The following is a 22,759-nucleotide window of genomic DNA, read 5'->3' on the forward strand; positions in this document are numbered from 1 at the left end:
AAACTTGTTGATGTATCAAACAGCGTACTAATGAAATTAGTGATTCTCGGTTAGATTTTAGCCTCAAATGTAAGTTTACACAAGCCAGATAGTTGAGGGATCGTCCCTCGTGACGCTATGATTATTCCTCAAACTTTTCAGTATCTATACTGCAGGAAAAAAACCACAGGTAGTGGTGACTGACTGACCGCGTGAACACTGGCTTCTGTTCGCCTTTTTAGTTAACATACAACAGACATGTTTCCACTGTTTTATTGCGAGCTACACTCATTTTTACAAATGTTGATAAGGTAATTATTTGTCTGGTAGTTCAGTACCGATGACGGGGCCGTGTTTTTTCTGTCCAACGTCGCTAAACAAATCGTTAGTAATACGTTCGCCTTTGTGTTTGGTTGCTTTATACAGTAATCTCATCGAGAAGTTGACACCATGGTCCACATCAGTGCACCAGGCCATGAAAGAATCTTGGAAAGAAATTGCGGTACCTTGTAAAAAGAAGTTTTTATACAAAAATTCCCCTCTTGACACGAAAATAAGAAAACTCACCAAATATGGACAATTTCAAAAATCAATTTCCCTCATGTGAGTTATCCGGGTGTCGTTTGTGTTGGGAACGCCAAATTATTTTATCGGAATGAATGTTTCGGGGGCTTTGTGATCTTCCGATCGGGACCCATGTCATTCTTCCTGCATGCGTTTGAGAACCCAACAGGTTATGGCAAGTAACCGGTTACGGTTGCAAGCATGTCGTCACTTTTTCGTAAAAGAAACTACTCACAAAGTTGCTGAAAACTCTTCGACAGCCCACGACCGGTTTCGCCCTTCTTAGGACTCATCAGGTAGGCGCAGTCCTCGAGTTTCCACCGTCAACCTTATGTTCTACTTGAACCCAAATAGGACTGTTTTCGAGAAATACACTCTTCTGCAAATCAATTTAGTTTTCACGAGAGACTCAACTGAATCTCTCGTTTGGGATATTCTTCAACTGAATGTGCTGCGCACAGGCTGTCTCAAGTTTCAGTTTCATGTTTTCACTTCCTGGTCGGACTACCCGGGTAAAGTCCACCTGTCGTAGTGTTGCGATCATGTTAGGTGATTAACATAGAGGCCATCTGATCACTGCCACTAATCGAGTCTTACTTCGATATGATGCTTAGGTGCGTTTATCACATCTGTCGGCGCCTTGTACTTGGTCTCTTTTCGCAGAATCCTGAGGGTGAGATGGCTCAAGTGGTTAGAGCGCGGATTTAGTGATCGGGAGGTCCGTGGTTCGAACCCGACCTCTGCCTCTCGACTTCCTCTCTCTAGGCTTGGGCAACCTGGCAATATCCCTGCCCTCATGCTTCCTTAAGATGGCATGGCAGCTGTACACCGGCTGCTACAACTGAACGATATCTACTGTTGATGTACTCCTAAGAAAGAACACCAGTGTGTAAAAATAGCTCATTATCACTTGTAAGGTGTAGTAGATAAATGCTTATTATGGCTAACCGATTACTGAAGTTCGAACCCAGAAGCGACAACTCTAACCGGGTTTTGCATTTTGCAATTCAAGAGTGAATTCACGAGTTAAGAAGTAGAAACTGGTTTCAAACCATGTCCGGCTAATTTCACCAACTTCCCGGCGGTTTATAACCCATCGGTGCGTTGATGTGCGTCTCAAAACCTACATCCGTTTTTTGCCGTTCCCCTTTAGTTGTAGTACCCTTTCGATGCCTAACTGTCATGCCACGCGAAGGAAGCACGAGGGATGGGATACTGCCAGGTTGCCTAGAGAAGGGGATTCGAGAGACAGAGGTCGGATTTGAACCATGGACCTTCCGATCAGTAAATTCGCGCTCTAACAATTTGTACCATCTTGCCCCGTTTTTTTTTTTCTATTTTGTTGTTAGAAGTCCTGGGGCTCGTAACCTTTCTTGGGGGATGAAGTCCTTTCTTAAAGAACAAAATTATGGACTGACAAGGGGTTGTTGGAGTGATCTGAGCGAGTTCTATAGAAATCTACAAGTGGCTTCCATTCAGTGTGGTTCTCTTGGGAAAATTACTGTACTCACCTCTATATGTCGGCCTTATTGACTTCAAAAGCTCAGATCCATACAGGCTGGCTGGCCCCAAAAATAGACTGTGCGGTGTCTGTGATATAAAGTTCATAGTCACCAAGACCCAACCAGCACCCGTGGTTCGTTCCCCTACATTCCAATGCGCTGTCAAAAGTGAGCATGGCATCAAAGTAACGAGCCCATGGTGACTCAGCACCCTGGGGATTGAACGGAACGGCTACTGTCCCATGCTCTGGTAGTTCCATGATCGAGCGAAGGGCTAAACAATAGTTGCCAGGCCGGATGGTAAAATTCCAGGGTTGTATGAGTGACGCATCCGCTTCACTCAGTCGGGCTAGCGTAGCTCGATCGATTAAAATGTTTTTTTTGTAAATGGAAAGCCGCATCAGTAAGATCTATTTTTGACTTTGGTATTCCTGACTGAGTGAGGAGTTGTGTCGATCCTGCTCAGTGCGTGCGCTGACTGTATCTCCCCTAGCCTGGTGACGGAGCGTTTGAAAGCCGGTTGCCAATCGATCGCCACCTGGTCAACAGTCAGTTAGCCTAGCCGAGCTATCGATATTTCTTGACACACCGTCATATCCTGATCTCGCATAGAAAACGCCATTAGGCTCCCCCATATCAATTAACACCTCCCCCGTAATTAACAACGGTCCTTTCGAAACCACCATAAAGAACCCTTCTCGGCAATCGTCTCTCACCATCATCTAAATACGATCAGAAAACCTAGACACGCGAACTTTTTTGTGATTCACAGTGATCGAACTAGTCAGTAATGTAGTAAACAAAGTGTTGACATACAATGTCTATGTAGAGCAGAGGGGCGAGATGGACCGAGTGGTTAGAGCGCGAATTTACTGACCGGAACGTCCGTGGTTCGAACCCGACCTCTGTGTCTCGACTTCCCCTGTCTAGGTTTGGGCAGTATCCCAGCCCTCGTGCTTCCTTCTGGTGGCATGGCAGCTAGGCATCGAAAGGGTGGTACAGCTAGACGATTTTCAGATTTTTCACATCGATGGCATTTCGTCTTTCCGGTTGGTTCCGGATAGTTTTTTTGTTCATACGGCAACCATTGTGCTTTTGAATGAACCCGTATTCTTCTTCTACCACGAGTTTATCGCAGTCAGGTGTTTATATGTCGTTCGATGCATAGAGACAAACAAAAACAATTATAAATCATTCAGCCGTGGCACCATTTTGGTGCACAGCTGTCGTAAAAACGGAAGGAAGCACAAGGACTGCGATTTTGTCAAGTTACCCAAGCCTCTGGACAGAAGTAATCAAGAAGACAGATTTGAGTTTGAACGACAGACGGATCGATAAAATATCCACAGAAACACACTAGGGGAAAGACATCTTTCGGGGCATCCGTATGGAAGCACGCTTCCAAAGAGAGGCGAATCCATTGCAAAGGTCCGCTAGTCAGCTCCAAATCCCTCTGAAGTGGGGTCTCACCAACCCCACTGCCAATGATGTCCCCTATTTGGGTGTGGACCGTAATTTGGGGATCACTTGCGATCTCATTGTGTAGCATATCTTGAGATGAGATAGAACAGTTCACTTATCTTTACAACTCCGGGATATTTGTCCCAGTGTCGTCACTCCAAAAAAACAGTGACTCTGTAAACTGCTGTTATCGATGGGCAGTTTGGATGCGTCCAACAGAGTGCGTAGGCTCTTTCAATGTGGGATGTATTCGAACAATGTTTCCCATCGACATTCACTCAAGCGCATCCACAAACAGTTCAGGGTAACTAGAAATTTCGTGGCATATTTCAAGTTTCCTCATTTTCTGATGATACATCAACGTGCGAACGACCCGGCGCTCCAACACAGTTGGCTACCAGAGCAAGATGTCTCAGAATAAGCTGTATGCCTTTCAGTCAAACGTACCTCACAAGCCGACTAACAATGGCTCGCCACAGTAAGCCATGAGGACAGGTAACCAAACCAACTTTCCAGTCGTCGATCGATAATCGTTCAGCTGTAGCACTCTTTCGGTGCATAGCTGCCGTGCCAACCGAAGGAAGCACGAGGACTGAGATAATGCCATGTTACACAGACCTAGACAATAGCAGTTGAGATGCCAAAGTTGGGTTTGAACCGCGGACCTCAGTATGTTTGCGCCTATCTCTAGCCGGACAAGCTAACCTCTGCAGGACAGACGCAGTCGGTCTCCTGACGGTTCAACCAACGCGAGTTTGATGGTTTCCACAGCCTATTCTCTCCAGTTCGGAAACTGGATGGTTTGACAATGAAGCTGTTTCACGCAGCGCACAAATCATGCAACCTATTGATTTGAAAATTGGGGTGCATGGGTATGACTTGATTCTTTTGCAATTCCTGTAAATGAAAATAGTCAAATTCAGGCGGAAAGACGTATAAAGGTCTGATCGGAACGCCATACTTTCTGAAACGGTTTAGGGGTTTCCGCGTTAGAGGTCTGGTTTGTGAATTTCAGGTCATTGCTCTCAAAGCACCCATTGTCTTTCTGATCTGTGTAGAAGGAACCTCTGTTTCTCCTTACGTAATCCATCTGGCTATACCCCGGAGGATAAGAGTCTGAAGAATATCCCCTACAAGCGGTCAACACGTTCAGTAGCGTCCTGACTCCAACCACGACTAATTAAAGGTCTCGCCATCGACGATAGCTGGCCGTTTGTTACTGCTGAATGTAACTAAACACTGACTGAGCTCTACCACTGTACTTCTAATCCTCTGTCTGGGCGATCAACCATCCTTTTCCCCAGTTAAGTCGGCCAATAAACGTACATTATTTCACAACAGAGCAGTAAGCAGTTACCATTCCGGAACAGGTTTGTTCACTTTAATCAGCGCCCGCTTTGTAACAATGCGGCCATTGTAATTTTCCTTCAAGGTCCTTGACTGATCCCCACCCTCAAAAGTGCATTCTTTAGTTTCTAGTCATGAATGGTATCTCGTGTACAGAAAACCCGACAAAGATCACGTGACAACACGGATGTGGACATCAGTGGAATCTGACTGTCACAGGTTGTGATACTCATGCGCGCGCCTTTCCATTTAAATTTCTGAAAGTTGACAGCAGTGGGAACAGCATAGGCATGGGGGGTTTTTCCCCCAGATATTTAAAGGTCTGATATAGCAATAATAGGAGAGGCCCAGCCTCACGAAGCTTTCTGTAGACTCGTGTAGCGCAGTTAGTTAATCAATTGCCGCCGTGGGTAGCAGAAGCCCCAGTCTTTCGACCAAGTTGCGCAACTGATAAAGCTGATTTTAGGCGTGGATCACTTAGTTCGATCTTGACAGAAGACAGTTTGTGAGGGATAGTGCCGTTTCTAATCTTCTTTTCAACCGCGATACGCGCCACATACGTAACGAACGGGCCGAAGTATAGATCAATATCTACAACCGGGTCACGTGGTCACAAAAACACCCAAGCCAGACTTTGCTTCTATCCTAATCCACGTAAACCGCTTTTACGTGTGTTGTGCCCTTCCGTTAGAATTCAAATTTCGATTCTCCAGTACCGATATGTGTTTTCGCATGTACGTTACTTATGTGACAATGGTGTTGGTACTAGTGACATCCTGTACAAACTGTCCTCTCCTATCGCCATTCTTGTTCTGGTAAGAGTAGAGATTTTGTTTGAACAACCCACCTTTTGCACTGGAGTGTTCAGCCCACACATGGTGAGAAAAGTGCTGGACTGGCATCTAGCTCATATTTCAGCTCATCTCCGGTGAATAGCCTTCTCCATTCCTGCGTTTGTAATTTGGTACATTTTACACCTGAGGCGTGCGTGAGTTTATCGGTGGACGTTGAACGCACTGAAGTTACCACATTTGAACAAGTGAACAAAGTCACGTTACCTTTTCTATCGCGATTTTAGCGAACATGGAGAGTCGAACAGTTACTGATAGAGCTCCTACCCAGAAGCAACTAAAAAAGTAGAGAGGTTTCCTAGGGCTGTGGGCTCAAGACAGCTCAGTGGCTAAGGCACCTTACGGACCGGGAGGTTCATGGTTCGAACCCAACCTCAGCATCTCACTTACTCCCTTTAGCATCTTATTTAACCTCTTCACTACAGCTTGACTAGCGTTATCTTTTGATCTCTTCAAGCCAGATGACGTACTGCATAGGCTTTGAGGTACGCCAGAACACTGATCGACTGAAAACCGAGGAGGGAAACGTTTAAGACGACAGCTATATAAGTGGGGCGCTCAAAGCTCAACAGAAACAAACTCGTTCTGGCCGTGCGAAATAAATGACTACTTTTGTGCACTCGCTTACCCAGTTATCCCCCGTATTGTCATCAATTTTCCGTTTTTGGAGTGATTCATTCGAAAGTTGGCTGGTGGTTGGCTGGGACTCTTCAATGGCGTCCACTTCTGGGAAGAATCTCCGTTTGAGGTACTACTGTACATTGAGTAGTCCGGTTAGATAGATGCTAAACATTGTGTACAAGTAGACTATGAGTTTGGCGGAACCTCAGAGTGTGGCGCAACAGCAAGGACTGCGCCTACCTGATGAGTTCCAAGAAGGGTGAAACCGGTCGCGGGCTGTCCAAGTGTTTTCAACAACCTTATAAATAGCCGAAAAAAACGTAAACTGTGATTTTCTGACCGAGATTTTCTTACAATCTGTCATAGTTAGCTAGTATAACCACAAGTTGGTCCATACTTTTCTCAGGAAGCTAAAATGGCATACAAATTCCAATTTGACGGGGTTTATGTGGATGGGTAGCGCCGTAGTCCCGAAAAGTACATGAATTCGTATTTTTCTCATGTCTTTCGGGCTTTCTGATCTTCCTTACTGAGTCTAGGGCTAGGGTCTGGCGGTGTTCGTTTCACTGGAGGACGAGAGCGGTCAACTTAAGAGTGTATTCTTTGTGGAAAGGATCTTTTTCCTTCACTCCTTAGAATTCGAAAAGAACAGGGAACGTCTTGGTTAGTGTTACTAGCCACTCTGATTTGATACCTACAGTGCGGAAAATACTGAGCTGTCAGAAAGTAGTGAACAGAAACACCAACAACAAAACAAGACAAAGTGGCCAACTATGAATATATTCGGGGGTTAAATTCACTGAGCGTATCGTTACTGTTACCGAACGTAAGATGTGAGTACTGGTGCTGTTGTGGGTTGAGTCAAAGTCGCATCGAACTCTACATGGATCTTGAAAGCAAGTTTTCGACACGGCTAATCCGGAAGTCAATGCGCGGCTGACGTATGTCCGAAAACTGGGTCGAACTATGTGTGAAGGTCGGAGTGGTTCAATTACGTCAGAAGCCTGTGTCAATCAAATGGAAATATCTGTTTGTCTCAACATCCTCGCAATTCGCTTCGTGATTCTGACTAGTTAACCCCAGCTGGGGGATTTCGGAAGAGACTCAAGTCAGCAGATGACTACCAACGCAACTTGATAGTGTTTGACTAGACACACACACGTCCAGGGTGGATTTGAACCAAAAATCTGCTTTTGTGAAGTGCAGCTATCCATAAACATAGATGAAGCCGATTCATTGAGCACATACTGCCCAAATCTAGGTTTCGGTCAATTTGGACTACGTGACTACAAAGTAAAATCCCGCAAAAACGACAAAGTTTTGCTTTCCTGCAATTCTTTAACTTCTCTATTTTCGACTGTTTTTGACTGTCAACACAGTGACCTGTTGAAAAAACCCACGTGAATGGTGCGTGTACCGGAGTGGACACGCTTAAGAAACAAGCCATCGATTTGAGCAAGGGTTCATCTCAAAAGTTGTGAGGAACAACTGGAAACTTGCGAAACCCCATGATACCGAGTCTAAAATGTTAATGATTAATGTTGGACGAGTTGTCCTTTACGAGATGCGCTATTCGTAAGGTTGATGAAAACTGCCAATCTCTCTCTCTCTCTCTCGCTGAGACTCATCACCTAGGCCCAGCCCTCAAAGTTCCGAAGACCTTATTTTGTACTTGAGCTTGGATGCACGCGCGAACTAGTGTGAGTTCCGCTGCGTTATCAGTCACGCCTCCCAGGAACAACCCCCACCAGAATAGCAGACAGTGCGTTTTAAGAAACCTTCCGTTCCAGAGTCACACAAGCCTGATTTTGGTCCCTCAGTAGTACCGCTGGGAGGGATGTCACCCACCAATCCAGTCTACATCGACCATTCTCTGCCAGGTTCCCACTAGGTTTGTTATATCTGGAAAGGTCACTCCCGCTTCCACGAATGGCCTGTTAGAGTGCCGTTTGTGGAGTAATTATGCGCCACCTGTTCCCCGAAAAAAGGTTATTCATGAAACCACGAGAGATTCAGCTGAAATCCGCGCGAATCCCTCATCTTGAAAATAAAGCGGTTTGCAAATGAATTTATTTCATCAACTGTGTCTTATTCGGGCTTAGGTACAACACAGGCCGACGGAAACGCTGGGACTGCGCCCACCTGATAAGCCTGAGACAATGAAACTGGTGGTGAGCTTTCGAAAAACTTTCAGCAACCTTGTAAGTAGTATGTGCCGTCGAGAAAATATATATGGTTTTCACTCAATAGTCATTGACCTCACATTGTAAGTAGCATAAACCTGGGTTTCTTCTCCAAATCTACTTTTCCGACGCAATTCATAATGTTGCATCGTAGTGTTCCAGGGGCAGCGACTGAAGCTCATCTAGTGACACCTTGGAAACAGACATTCGGATGACTGAAAAGCTGTGCAGATTTCCACCGCCAGCTGGAGCCAATTTCGGATCCTGACACTGCTTTTACTCATGTGTACTTTATAATACGTCAAGATTAATGTGGGTTTTTCTTGAAAAACGAGTTCTAAGCAAGTTCTAAGCCCATAAATAATACGAAAGGGAGCTCATCCAAGAACTAGGGGTTGGTCCTCTTTGAAGAGACATTCATAGTTTCTGGTTGAGATTAGGGACATACATCGTGTTGGTAACGGGGCCAAAATGATCTCTTTTTCGTCGTGACCCCTGTTCGGTTGTGTAACGGGTACTTCCATTGAAGAATGTGTCCAGCACCAGAAGCTGCGTTGGCTGGGACAAGTGTTACGTATGCCGAACCATCGTTTGCCGAAGAGAGTGCTGTTTTCCATGCCCAACTCAGAGTGGCGTAAACAGAGAGCTGGCCAAACCTTGACTTGGCAGAGGAGTATGAAGAAGATCACGAAACGCTTGGGTGCTGTCGGTGCTACTCGCCTTCCAGGATGGGGACCGCGTGATCCTCACTGTGCCTGGTTGGAGACACTACAAGATATGGCTGCCAACCGATGTCAGTGGCGTTCTTGTTGTCAGTTTCTATCCAGATTGCCTGAGTGAATGTCTGGAGGTGTAGGCACCTCGGAATGATTGTGTTAAGCTAGCACTAAGTCCCTCCCCCATCCACCTTTATTCTTTTCTTTACAATAAGGCTTTCAAATAAGTCATGGTTGTACGGCAGTGAAGCATCGGTGTTGAACACTGATGTCATGCTGTCGATGATGATGATGGTGATCCCTGTTCAGAGGATAACCTTATCATCGAAGCAATGACTTCGATATTCCAACATCATCGCGGTCATAACGACCACACGGTCGTGGATACCATGCCGGACGCCTATTTTATAACAAATAGCGGAATCGATTCTTCCAAGCGCGGTAACCACGAACCCAAGAAGTTTTTTTAGTGAGAATGTTAAACTGTACATCTTCGGATTGAGAATGCTCAATTTTCCGCACCACGAATTAATTAGATGGCTAGGAAGTAATCTAAAAGCCGTAACACAAAAATCGATGAGAGTTGTCGCCTTAAAATTATTCTGAATGGCATATTTTTTGGATCAGATACCCTGGGAGCAGGTGTCAAATTACTCCCAAATTTCATCGTGACTTTGTCAACTTCGTTGGCAAGAACACATGACAAATATGACCGTAACTCAACTAGGTTTCAAGTAGAACATAAGGTGGACGGTGGGAACTCGGGGACTTCGCCTACCTGACGAGCCTCAACAAGGCTGAAACCGGTCGTAGGCTGTCGAAGAGTTTTCAGCAACCTTGTGAGTAGTGCATTTTGACCTTCCAAAGCAGCGGATCTCAAACATCTGAACTTCCAGCCAAAAAAAACGACCAACTATCATTTCACTTGCGTAACTTGAACAAAATATTTAGAACAGAAAAATAAATAAAACCCCCCACGAGAGATCCCTCTGAACAGAACTTCTCCCCATAAAGTTTATACTACTCTACTAGTGGACTTTTGTGTGCGATTTCCCGATCGAAAACATTCTATAGAACGTTCATTGACTTAATCAGGAACGTCATGGGAATGTCAAGATGTCTCGTGAAGAGTGATTTTACCCCAAAGATGGAGTATCGATCTGATCACATTTCAAAAATCGGAGAAAAGCCCATATGTGTCAAGTGCCACACTGTGAGTAGTGTGACGCGCACCAACACGGTTTGTTTTTTCATTTGATCTCTTGGGTGTAGTGCACACTTATGAGCTTTTCTGCCTACCTCCCAACAAGAAGCATTACGATCCAGATATTCCCATCCGCAACCATGTAAAATAGATTAGATCATCTAGGTGCTTCTAAAAGTACCTCGTGATATTAACAAACATAATTTGGCGTGATCGGTGGTCTTGCGTTCTAGCAGTTCTAGATAAGTGTATTTTGTTTATTCATTAGGTTGCCGAAACTACTCGGCGGCTCACGACCGGTTTTGTCCTCCCTGAGGTTCATCGAGTTGATGCAGTTTCCGAGCTTCTCTTCATTCAACGAATGAACCCAAGTGCGTGACGTACAACTGAATTTCGTCGGAAGAATATCCTAAGCAAGAGATTCGCCCTTGATTAAGTCGAGTTTCTCGTTAGAACCAAATTGGTGAGCAGCTAAAAAGTTACTCTATTTGTGGGAATTTTAGAAGCGACAGCGTGGTCATTCATAAAACCACTCTTAGAACGATTGAATCGGAGAGCGATAACCCTCTTAAAACTTGGTTCGGTGGCGTGGTAATCTGACCAGATTTTTTCTGCTGTGGCAGTTTGCCTTAGGTCATACAAAGAAACAGAAATTTTTGAGTTCCTGATAAAGCTATGTAAAACTGTGGTCACCCAGCAGGGAAAATTGAGTGGAATACGAAATCCCGAGGGGATTGGATGCTTGGAGCTTATGAGTTATGTAGTTTGGCTACGAAATATCGGTTGTGCTCATCCTGCTGTTAACTAGCTGAGATTTCGTGGAACAAGCGAAGATCACGTAGGACGATTCTGGGAGCGTGTGAAACGGCCCCGTAACCTCCCCTCGTGGAACAAAGCAGCCATTTGATAGACTCCACACACTTGCCTCTCTTTTTCGAGAAGAGTGCTAGAATGGGAAAAATGTCGCAAGATGGGATTGCTCGTTCTTTTCGAGGAAAGTTTTGTACCAATGTCGGACCAGTTTTGTCAACTATGTGCTACTAAAACACTGGAAAAATATCGTCTGAAAGATAGACTGTTGCTCTGTAGAGCTCATAACTACAGCGTCTTCTGTATGCGTCACATAAAAACAAGTCAATCGCCACAATCTCTGCGGCTATCCATTTCGTGGGTGACTGATATGGTCGACTTGAAAAGGGCCCCATGATCGTCAACAATTGCCCAGTGCAATTCGAATGATCGATTTGCTTGCGCGCCCAAAGTAGCCATGTCGGTATTACGTAAAAAGATTCCGTTGTGGTCAACAAAACTCACTGTTCAGATGCTTCACTTTCTGGGTAACAACGCTAACGTGAATAAATGTCATTCCCCTTAGCGTTCCTGAGAATCACAAATTAATTCCTGATACAGCTGGCCAATCCTGTATCTCGTTTCCACGGAACGAAACCACTCTCTGTTTGTAGCAATGGTAAAGGATCTGTGTATAAATCCAGGGTCTATTTTGCGAACTTTTTGGGCATCTACTCGTCAAAGGTCGCGCTCGCTAGAGCTTCTGATCGAAAGTGCCCATGGGTGACAACGAAGTGAACTCCGGGTTGATCAACCGTATTCATGATACAACCCCTCCGTGACTGAGCAACATCTTCGCCTGATGAGTGGTAGCTAATCGCTGAGTGAACTTTACAGCTGGTAGAGGAAACGGATCAATGAGACTAGCGGAAAACACTCATCTTGCAAACTAATTTGTTTTTTCAAGAGACTCACCTGGAACCTAGCTGAATCTCTCGTTCACGATGTTCTCAGGCAACTGAATGGGTTCCGTGTGAATCTCTCGAAAAACCAAATTAGTTTGTAAGTGAGTGTATATTCGCAATTTTCGTGCAATTTGGTTGCAAGTAGAACATAAGGTTGACGGAAACCCGGGGACTGTGCCTACCTGATGCGCCTCAAAAAGGGCGAAACCGGTCGTGGGCTGTCGACGGATTTTCAGCAACCTTATGAGTAGTACATTACAAAGATCAATGACACCTTTGCTTTAGGGTTCTCTTGAACAGAAACCTATTTATTGGTGGCCACTTTTCCTGTTTTTGCTAGCCGTTCTAAGTTCTAAGCTCCGTAAAGCTATGGTTCTTCTTGGATTGCTTCTAGAAATGCCAAATGAGACTTTGGTCTCTGTCTGATTAACCAGTTTGGCCAGAGATCGAACGTTTCCCATAGATGATAGTAGGGTTCTTCAGTTTCTCCGGGGGGAGGGTCTGTTATCCCTACTCAGACCAGTCGCCCATGGCACCACGGATCTGACTGATTATGGGATTTTGTGTTTAACCACCAGCAGTTCAATTAATCTCTACGATTCCTCGCGATAACGTTCGCACTTTCCTTCCTATTCCACCTCAGGGAGCCCGATCCGGCTTACTGCTGTTGGAAGCCGCCATGTCGTACATCGTCACCCAAATCGTCTTGTCTTGACTTTTCACTTGCCAGTTGACTTTTGAGTCACAGTTTTCCATGCACTAAATAAACCGCCGAACTTTGGTTGTGTGTGTGGGTGTGCGTACATGAACAGTTTCGTAGCCCTCATAAAGGAAACTACTCCGAAGGTTGCTGAAAACTCTTCGACAGCCCACGACCGGTTTCGTCCTTCTTGGGGGCTCATCAGGTAGGCACAGTCCTCGAGTTTCCAACGTCAACCTTATGTTCTACGTTGAACCCGCGTTTAAAATATCCTCTGGAATTTTTTACAACACTGCGAGTGTGGTTAGGCTTATAGCAGGAGCGTTTAACTGCTCATGGTGAATGATTTTCAAATGGCGGTCGATTTTTCTGCGGGAACACCTGCGTGTAGAATCCGTGCTCTGCCATCCACAGCTATCCGACTGAGTAGCAAAGATCTGAGTATCACGGTGACACCAACCCACCTGCCTGTATACACACCTGCTGTGTAGTAAGATGAATGTGTAGGATCGATACACTTGTTGTCAGAGGTGTTGAATCATTGGATATAACGTCTGACGTTTCTGGGATAACCTTGTCTCCTAAACGGTTCGATGCAGGTCCCGGATTCCACAACTCTAACGACAGAGTTTCACTGGGTGGAACTTCTTTCGAATGCTCCTCTCATTCCACAATTCTGAGGGTGCACACATCCGGAAATTCGGTGATCTTGAACCACTTAGAAGCATTTCTAGGCGTATATTGTGATTTGCGCAACTGATCATACTCGTCACATGTCCGTGTTGAGGGGAGTTTGGATGACATCCTGACCGATGGCATCTTCGTCTCGAATTTATCGCTACAGTGTTTTTTTACTGGAAAATTCACTCATTTGTGTCAACGAAGCTATATGCATGCTACTTTGCGCGAAGCCATGGGCTGGTCAGTCAGCGTCATCATCAAAGACAGCAAAGTCAGTCTTCACACTGATGCTTCACTGCCGTACAACCATAAGGTTCGTCTAGTTATTTGTATATAGTATTTCTATATAGTAGTATATATAGTATAGTAGTATAGTATAGTATATAGTATATATACAGTAGTATATATAGTAGTATAGTATATAGTATAGTAGTATATATAGTATTTGTATATATAGTAATAAAAGAGTGGGTGAGGGAGGGGACCTAGTGCTGGACTATGTCAAGCATACTGAGGTGCCTACACCTCCAACCACTCAATCAGACAATCTGGAAAGAAACTGACAGCACGAACGCCACTGACATCGATTAGCCGCCATTTCTCGCAACGTCTCCAGCCAAGCACAGACGGGGTCACGGGGACCCCATCCTGGAAGGCGTAAATTGGTAGGAAGGCGATCCACACTTGTTTCGAAGGTCGTTCTCCCAGTCAGCTTGACCAGTACCTTTATGTCTCTGTTTGAAACGTCGGATGTCCCACCAGTGCGTGGCATAAACAAACGGCCGGGCAGTCAAAGATTTTTCAGCAACCTTATGAGTAGTACATCACGTCATACATGTATTACATGTATCGCGATATCTCGAATATCGTACCAACTGAAACACGAAGCAGCCCGGTGCGGTATTTGCTTGAAAGCGTTGTAAACGTAGTAAAGCTTCTGAATCTTGTATTTCCCTGAATGTGTCACCACGAGTACCATTCAACGGGAGTTCAACCACCATCGTTTGGCCGCAAAACAAGTTGAGGCTCCTCTGAGTCCCTCCCATATGGATAGAGCACTGTGAATGGGACTTTTGTCGGTGAAGTATCTAAAGATAGGCAGAATGTGTTAGCATCACCTTTGATTTGTAGTCAGACTATCTGTGGTCGAAAACAAGCTTATCGGTTTAGGGGAACTGAGGTAGTTCAGTTGCATTTTTTTCCACTGTTTCAATGTGAATGACAGCCTCATCCCGAGGAGCATCGGGGGTCCCTTCGTTTTAGGAGACCACAGCCTCCCAACACGCGTCTGAGCCAAGTTGGCGGGGACGCTGATTGCTCCTCCTAAGCACGTAGGACGAATCGTAAGTGATACACTTGCATACGTGACCAGTCCGTGTACTTTGTTCAACTTATTCCGCCTAGATTTTTCGTCCTTGTCAATGGTTCCACCGGATCAATATCCGGATTCTGTGTGCGTGCGTGAGAAAAGCTGCAAAGGCTTGAACAATCTAGTCGGTATATAGGCAAAACTTGGTATAATTAATGTGTGTTGTTCGGTAAACTCTAAAGTATAGCAACGACCTTCCGAAATCCAGTACGTCGTTTTTTCGCCTAATCAATAAAAGGATTGATTTAATTGACAAAGAAGGTTTCGATTTGGCGTACTCCGCCTTGAATGAAAACACTGGTTAAATCATATCTTTGAAATGCGCTCGGTACATTGGTTTCGCTAACTCTCATAATCGGAATGTGAAGATCTCCCCCTTGAAGAGCACCTAGTCTTAACCGAACTCATGTTTTCTCACTGGTTTCAGTCTCTGACACGTTGATGATCTGATCAAACTTGACGTCAGGTAGAACATAAGGTTGCGGAAACTCCCCGGAACTCCATCTACCTGATGAGCCCCAAGAAGGGTGAAACCGGTTGTGAGCTGTCGAGGAGTTTTCAGTAACCTCATGAGTAGTGCATTGACGTCAAGTTGTTTTCCACACCACCTCGTGTATTGACATAACTCAGCCACGTGTCCCCGCTTGTTGAGAAAACTTGTTTTATCCGAAATAACGTTTGCTTCGCCAGCCAACTCCTAGTTAGTTGTGGCCACTGTTTTGTTGCGTTCGTAATGGGGTCATTGTCTTACCACGCTTTGCTAAGTGTTCCTAGCCTTGGGACCCTACTGCGAGAGTTCACATTGCATATGTGTGTGTATAAAATGTCCCAGCTGACTGCATGTGGAGTCAGATTGTATGTCCTTTTTGATAAACCTGTATTGGAATCGTCAAATAAAATTACCGAGCAATGGGCGGGCCAATTGGTCGTACATTTCGTTCAGTACCAAGCTGCCGTGCCACCCGATGGAGGTACGAGGGCTGGGATACTGCCAGTCGCCCAAGCCCAGACAGGGAAAGTAGAGAGGCAGAGGTCGGGTTCGAACCACGGACCTTCCGGTTAGTAAATTCGCGCTCTGAGTACTGAGTCATTTCGCCCCGGCCGTATATTTGACGAAACCGTACTCAGTTATCCACACAAAGTTAAAGAAGGACTCGATTTTTATGGAACATCATTCAGTCTGTCCACTTGTTTGCGATTCACGGAAAGGCTCCGAGGGGCCCAAATCTGTTGGTTATACAGTGGAAAAAACGTGTTAACTGTCCTCATTTACAAACTAATTTGGCTTTTAGGGGAGGCTCAAATGAATCCCAGCTGCATCTCTTGTTTATGATATTCTCCAACTGCCTAAAGACCCCCTTATGATTGAGTTGGTACAGTCCTTAAGATATTGCTGTGAGCACTTTCTGAAGCCGAATCTTTGGATGTTCGTATGCTCATTTGTTTTGTTCCAGTGGAAGAATCTTGAACTCTTCTTCGGCGCCTGTCCCAGAGGCCGAGTTTTTTTCTTACTTCATTTTTGACCTCAACCTTTTTCAGCCGTTTCTCTAGTAACATCTTAAGAATCGAACTGTTTGAGGAGTTCTCTCCGCCCGGCTGGTAGTTCCTTTCAACTGCTTAGGTTATGCACTTGAGAGCTGAGTCCGACCTTATCACTCCTACCATTCGCATCCCCTCAGAAAAAATCAGTCGTTTGATGGTACAGACATTCGGTCCCGTCCTTTGCCAGTTACTCTGACGACCAATCGCAGCACTGTGTGGATTTTCTAGTGCTTTGTCCGGGCTTAAAACAACTCCTTTGTTGGACATACTTCGCTCCTTTTTTGGTACGCTTCCCGTAATTAAACGCACAAGTCTTTAAAGACAATCTTCAGTCTACCGGTTGTTTTTCCTTCCCCAACAAGAACTTTTTACCCGGCTCGCAAGCACCGTTTCATCACTCTTCACTACTGATCTAGGGCTGGTAGCCCCGTTAGGCTAAGTGGGCGTGCTGATGGTCTTATATCTGGCTAAACCATACGCCCTGGAATTCTAGGGTTCTGTTCGTGGAACTGCCTGTGTTGGGTAGTTATCCACCTCCAAGTCGCGTCTAACTGCTGTTTCTGTTTGTTTAAAAAGCTTGTCTGATGCCGAGAATATCTAGAAATACCCAGTAACCCCGTTTTACGTAGGATCGCTCATATTCCACGCGATTTCTTGAGGCTTGTGTGATTGTCCCCCCCTTTTTTATGGGACTTCCCGGTTCAATCTTCTTCGTGCTCGTAAAATTCACCGGTCCCTGAGTTGATCGAGTTTCCGTACCGTTTCTTTTGTTTGATCTACCTTGTGAGTCTGGTGCTGGCCTGGTGATGCAAATTACTTCCCTCTGCGGTTTTCTACGTCTGGTGTGTGCTTGTTAGATTGTTTTTCATCTATCTCCTACGTAAAGATGAGCCGGCTTCTTGCAAGCGCGATGGTCGCCTGCAAGGCTTTTGCAAATATGGATTCAACGTGGGCCGTAGATAGACCCAGACATTCAGCAATGGTCTCAAGGTGTCTCTCCGGGTTCTCGACGGCACTGTTATTCTTGGCGCGATTAAGGGGAAAAACAGTTCTCACAGTGGGCCGTGAAAAAATGTGTACAAACTATGAGAGTCCACGTTGTTGAACCAGCCATTTGAGTCGAACGATGCCCTAGCGTCGAGTCTGGAACGTACTCTGAGCGTGTTTTTCACACGCACCAGTTGTCGCAAATCACCATTTTTCGGGTGACTGAGACACGATAAGATTTTGCTAGCATAAAGTACAGCGGACCAGATGACCGATGGGCGGATTCGAAGATGAGTTTTCTTCTCATCTTGTCACAGTCAAGCATACAGTTGTGGAAAGGCTCTGCAAGGGTTGTCCCAGTAGAACCATGACTCCGTCCTTATCTGATTTGCTATCATCGATCTCAGCTCTTTCAATCAAAACAGCTTACTTTGGTATTACTTTACGCTGCACGTGGATTTCCCACGTCAGGCATACTGGAATTCATGAGAACATGGTGGGCCGGCACCCGAAACGGATCGATCGGTCGACAATGGGATGCTAGGTGGCTCAGTAGTTAGAGCGCGAATTTACTGACCGCCGTGGTTCGAATCCGGCCTCTGCATCTCGGATTCTCCTGTTTGGACTTGGGCAATCCAGCAGTATCCCATCCCTCGTGTTTTCTTCGTCTGAGATGGCGGCTAGGCACCGAAAGGGTATTACAGCTGAACGATTGTTTTATTATCAAAAGTAGTCTGTTCACTGGACTTCTGCGCGCAGTGGGTAAACCACGAGCGATCTGCACGGAGCGGAATGTGGTGCTATATAGAAACTGCTGGTAAATTAGACGGTAAATCGGCAGGTAACCATGTACAGTCAGCATAATGATGATGGCATAAAAAGGGGACCAGTACTGTTTCTTTTAGACCAAGGTGTTGGACTGGTCCGTCAATTCTTCCAAGTTACGGCGGGGTATCGCACTTCCCCTGGGCTAAAACAGTGCTTCCTGGGGTATGCCGATACAACGTCATTTGGGCAAGGATAGGTAGCCAGGTGGCGAAGCACTGTCCGGATGGCTACCGTTACTTTCGTCTGATGGCATGCTACTAGAGTCCGGAGGGTATTGATTGGAAAATGGAGCAGGTTAACCCTTGGAAGTTGTTCATCGGAATGGGAAAAAACTCACACACGCGGTTCACTGGTGCTCGATGATGTTTTGCTCGTAATTTGCACAGATCCTTGTAGTTGTTTTTTTACTCGACTTTGTGTGGTCATTTCGAATGGCATGCTTGCTTTCGAGCACTGAGCTGCGCTGTGCGTCAAAGCTCATCAAGCCTGTTCGCCGGGCTTCTCTGTCGAGTACCAAGTGCTCCCATGATCTGAGACCAAGTTGACCGTTTTGCATCAGTGTTGAACCTTCGAGCGTCAAATCAAGAGAGTCGAGAACCAACTGGTCCACAAATGACTGTCGGGTGTGACTCAGTCGAGAATGAATCACGATCTTTAATCTTGCTTATTGGTCAGTCAGTATCCGATCCCTGTCTGTCAACGTTGATGAGTCTGGTGGACATTTGTGCATTTCCACTGATTTCGCGCAATCTCCTTCAAGAAGGTGAACTGAAAGTTTGGCTAGAAAGTTGCGTAGATAGGTTAGCCGTCTCGAGGTCACTTATCACCATCAGGCAACTAACATTCCCGTTCAAGAACCGGCAAACTCGGAACGTGTCGTGTCGCCAACAGCGCTAGGAACTGAAAACCTTGAAAAGTCCTGCACTCAAAGCGGATAGACTAAGTTTGACAAACTTTTCTTAGGCAGTCGATCAATACAGACAAGTACCGTATTGCCGTATTGCTCCACTGTCTTGCTACAACGTGACTTTTTGAACGGGACTGTGGAGCTTATTGATATGACGCTCCGCAATCTGGGTTGTAAAGATTGATTCGAACACGTGACAGACCTACATTCTACAAGTTGCCTGTTCCTTTGTTATTTAACACCAGGTGTCGCAAGAGACCTTCATAGATGCTTGAGGAGGCATGCAGTTCGAATTTGTTTCTTGACCTATACTACTTCCAACACCCTTGTTTTGCTTGCCTTGAAATTCCTCGGTTTATTCAGACATACACACTTTGAGGCCAATTCGAAGCTAAGTCTGATCGCTAAGCACATTCGTGATTTGCCGCCAGTCTGCAAGCACTTGTTTTCACGAAAGGTCATCCGCTCATAAGATACACTCAGCGTTTTCTTTCCAGTAGACAGATCTGTTATTTCTGCAACTTCCAGGGTAGGCTTCATCGCATTGCACACAATGCCGTAACCCAGGTTACACAAATGATAGTAGCACGATCATTTAAGTTAGCTTCGAATTAACGTTGGCGTAGAGGTGAGCGCATTCGTTTTAGGCGCGTGCAGTCATGTGTACTACTTGCTACATTCAGTAACTGGATCGGTACCAGAACAACTCATCTTTTTGGACTGCCGTGCGCTGTGCGTCCGACATTTGATGAGTGACAGACATCACAAACTGTTGGTTGGCTTCTGTCCAGATGCGTTCGAAAAATCGCTTTGCTTGCTGTCATAGGGCTCCTCTCTCTCTATGTTCTTTACTCAGTACTCGACCAGATCTTCTGTTATCGATCACCATCGTGAGAATGAGTGCACGAGTCCAACGACCGACTAAAACTCTATAGATAAGCTGTTCAGAAGGGAAATATCTCACCAGTTGAATGATGCCCTCACCTGGCAGCGACCATGTGACGTGAATTGTGTGACTGAGGAATGGTTGGTGCCTTATACTACGAGTAAATGGTAGTCTTTAAAGTTAGCCGAGAGGTCGCGGGTGAGATGCGTGCTGATGGTGACTACCAACTAAGATGTTTCTTAGCTTTTCATTATGCGTTGACTTTAGTTGTGAAGGCGAATGAGAAGGAAGAAGTACTGCTGTAGTGGGAGGCCTCTGGTAACCAGTGTAAAGACAGATAGATATCCTACTATCGACCTCGTTGGCATGCGAACAACCAATATCCATGTAGCTCAGGGATTAACGCGCGAACTTACCGATCGGAAAGTCCGTGGTTCGAGAGCAACCTCAGTTTCTCGACTGTTCCTATCTAGGTTTGGGTAGCCTGACAGTATCCCATCCCTCGCGCTCCAATCACGTGGCATTACAGCCATGTACCGAGAAGCTGTTGAGGCGATCATTACTACTATTATATTTTTAGTAGTAGTAGCAGTCAAGCCGCACGCAATTGCGGCCGAATAGGCTAATCATCCTTATCCGTCTCTGACCTAATCAGTCTTGATCTTCATGGGCTTCGGACCATATGTCCACGCATCTTGAAGGCACACGACCGCAAGCTGGGTTGAAAATTAAGCGGAGTCACCCGAGTTTACGAGCTCATCAACTGCTCACTGACCCACAGAAGGACATTTGTGTCTTTGAATTGCCTGACATCTTTCTCTCACTCCCCTGTTGAGGACTGCAAGCCAAGGGTCATGAATGCTTCAGGACCCTACTGTGGAATGGATGCAAAGAGTGGCTAGCCAGCAATAACCCGATCCTATAGTGAGTGCTGCTCAGTACTGTATTTGACGTGCTGTACAACCTCCCAGACGTGCATCGCTCGCAAAACTCCGACTGTAACCGTCGTGCGCATTCCGCTGCTAGAAGACCTAGCCTCTTCTGGTTGAAACAACTAACCATTGTGTCTCAGTAGGGCAGAGTACTATCGACAATTTCACACCAAACTGAGATGGATGACTTTCCAACAGGTTTTAACAAGCCATAAACTGCGTGAACTTTGTGTTCACTAGCTTGTTAGACTCGCGACACCTGCGAAAAAAAGCGTTTGCTAGATAGCTTTTCACAAAGCTGTTGAACGCCATTACTTTACGCGGCCTTCTGTAAACTCTATGAAAGTTTCATTTTCCTTCGACTGTTTGACTTCCATTGGTTGTCACCACTCCAGACTGTGTCACACGGTGGGTGACCTACGGCTTTCTGATTTCCTTTGCGTCCGCTGAGATGATTCGGTTGACGGTTGTCTCGTCTGCCTGCTGTTTGTTGAGGCCTCTCATTTCGATCTGAAGACTGTCACAAACGGGTGATTCCCATGAAAACCAAATTCTTACGAGTGTATTTGTCAAAATCTGTCCAACTTAGGTTCAACTAGAACGTAAATTTGACGGAAACTTGGAGATTGCGGCTACCTGATGAGCCTCAAGAAGGACGAAGCTGGTCGTAGGCTGTCGAAGAGTTTTCAGCCACCTTGTGAATAGTTTCCTTTATGGAAATGCACTGCGATATCTCGAATATCGTACCAGTTGAAACATGAAGCAGCGGCACATTCAGGTGAAGAACACCAAAGATTCAGTTGAGTCTCTCTTTAGAACCGAATTGATATGCAAGTGAGTGTGGAGATCTCAAGATGTTTACCGTCACATCACATTGTTTCATGAAAGTGCGGACTTGCGGCCTAGGCTAAGTCGGCTACAGGTCCCTGGTCTGCTGTCCGTTGTACATTCGCTCCGTGAAATCTCCGGGTGAAGCCTTCTTGTTCCTCCCTGATGAACAAACTCCTTTGTTCATACTATAATGTGTATGTCATCGTGCGCAGATTTGTGCTTTTTCGCGTTTGAGTTGCGCTTCACATTTTCGAGCTCGCCGGTTTCATATCTATGAGGTATCCTAGCACACACACACAACACAATTCACCAAATGTAACGATAACACCTCCCCACTGTTGCACGGTCTCTCGTTTTGTATTTCGTCAATCGGATAGGAAGTTAGGATTCTGCGTTATTGTCGACGGATGCTGTCGGAGTAATCAATCGATTCGACGACCGTATGTGCACATACGTATCCGTCGTTTACGTAATCAGCCAGCCGTAAATGCTTCATTATATGCGCGCGTCTGCTTGAGTGTGTGTGTGTACGCGCGCTTTCGACATGTCCTACAACCGGTTCACATTAACTGTCCCGGTACACATCGATGTCGTATTAATCCAAGCTGGACATTGCTCTCTAAGTTTCTCTCTCTCTCTCCATCTGGCAGTCTATGCTGAAAAATGGAGCACTTGTTCAAGAACCAAACAGCTTAGCCCTGTTCCCTGTTTCCTATTGGGAGAGCTTGCAAATCAGAGAAAAACCGATCGCATCTGTTTTCCTATTTTGGCTTCCTGAGAGTTTTCCATCTCAACTTCACCAACCAACAAGCTTATTGATTGGGTGTATGACGTCATGACTCGGCGATTGTATACCGGGTTTCATATACTGATCACCTCGTATCCACAGTCTGAATTCGAATTGGCAATCAACA

General features: G+C 45.6%; 2 protein-coding genes across 2 annotated transcripts in view; one reads left to right on the forward strand and one right to left on the reverse strand.

The window, feature by feature from the left end:
• T265_13762 (hypothetical protein) overlaps positions 1 to 22,759 on the forward strand; it is a gene marked incomplete at both ends in the record, with an annotated part of 101,245 nt that overhangs the window by 30,827 nt on the left and 47,659 nt on the right. The gene's annotated exons all lie outside the window — the stretch shown is intronic.
• On the reverse strand, positions 1,611 to 9,499 carry T265_05394 (hypothetical protein; the record flags this gene model as incomplete). Its single annotated transcript, XM_009170392.1, has 6 exons — positions 1,611 to 1,877; positions 2,923 to 3,163; positions 3,971 to 4,206; positions 8,957 to 9,164; positions 9,225 to 9,352; positions 9,416 to 9,499. The coding sequence occupies 6 exons, from the start codon at positions 9,497 to 9,499 to the stop codon at positions 1,611 to 1,613; spliced, it is 1,164 nt and encodes a 387-aa protein (XP_009168656.1).

The sequence above is a fragment of the Opisthorchis viverrini genome (assembly GCF_000715545.1).
Source record: "Opisthorchis viverrini unplaced genomic scaffold opera_v5_101, whole genome shotgun sequence".
NCBI classification, from domain to species: Eukaryota; Metazoa; Platyhelminthes; class Trematoda; order Opisthorchiida; family Opisthorchiidae; genus Opisthorchis; species Opisthorchis viverrini.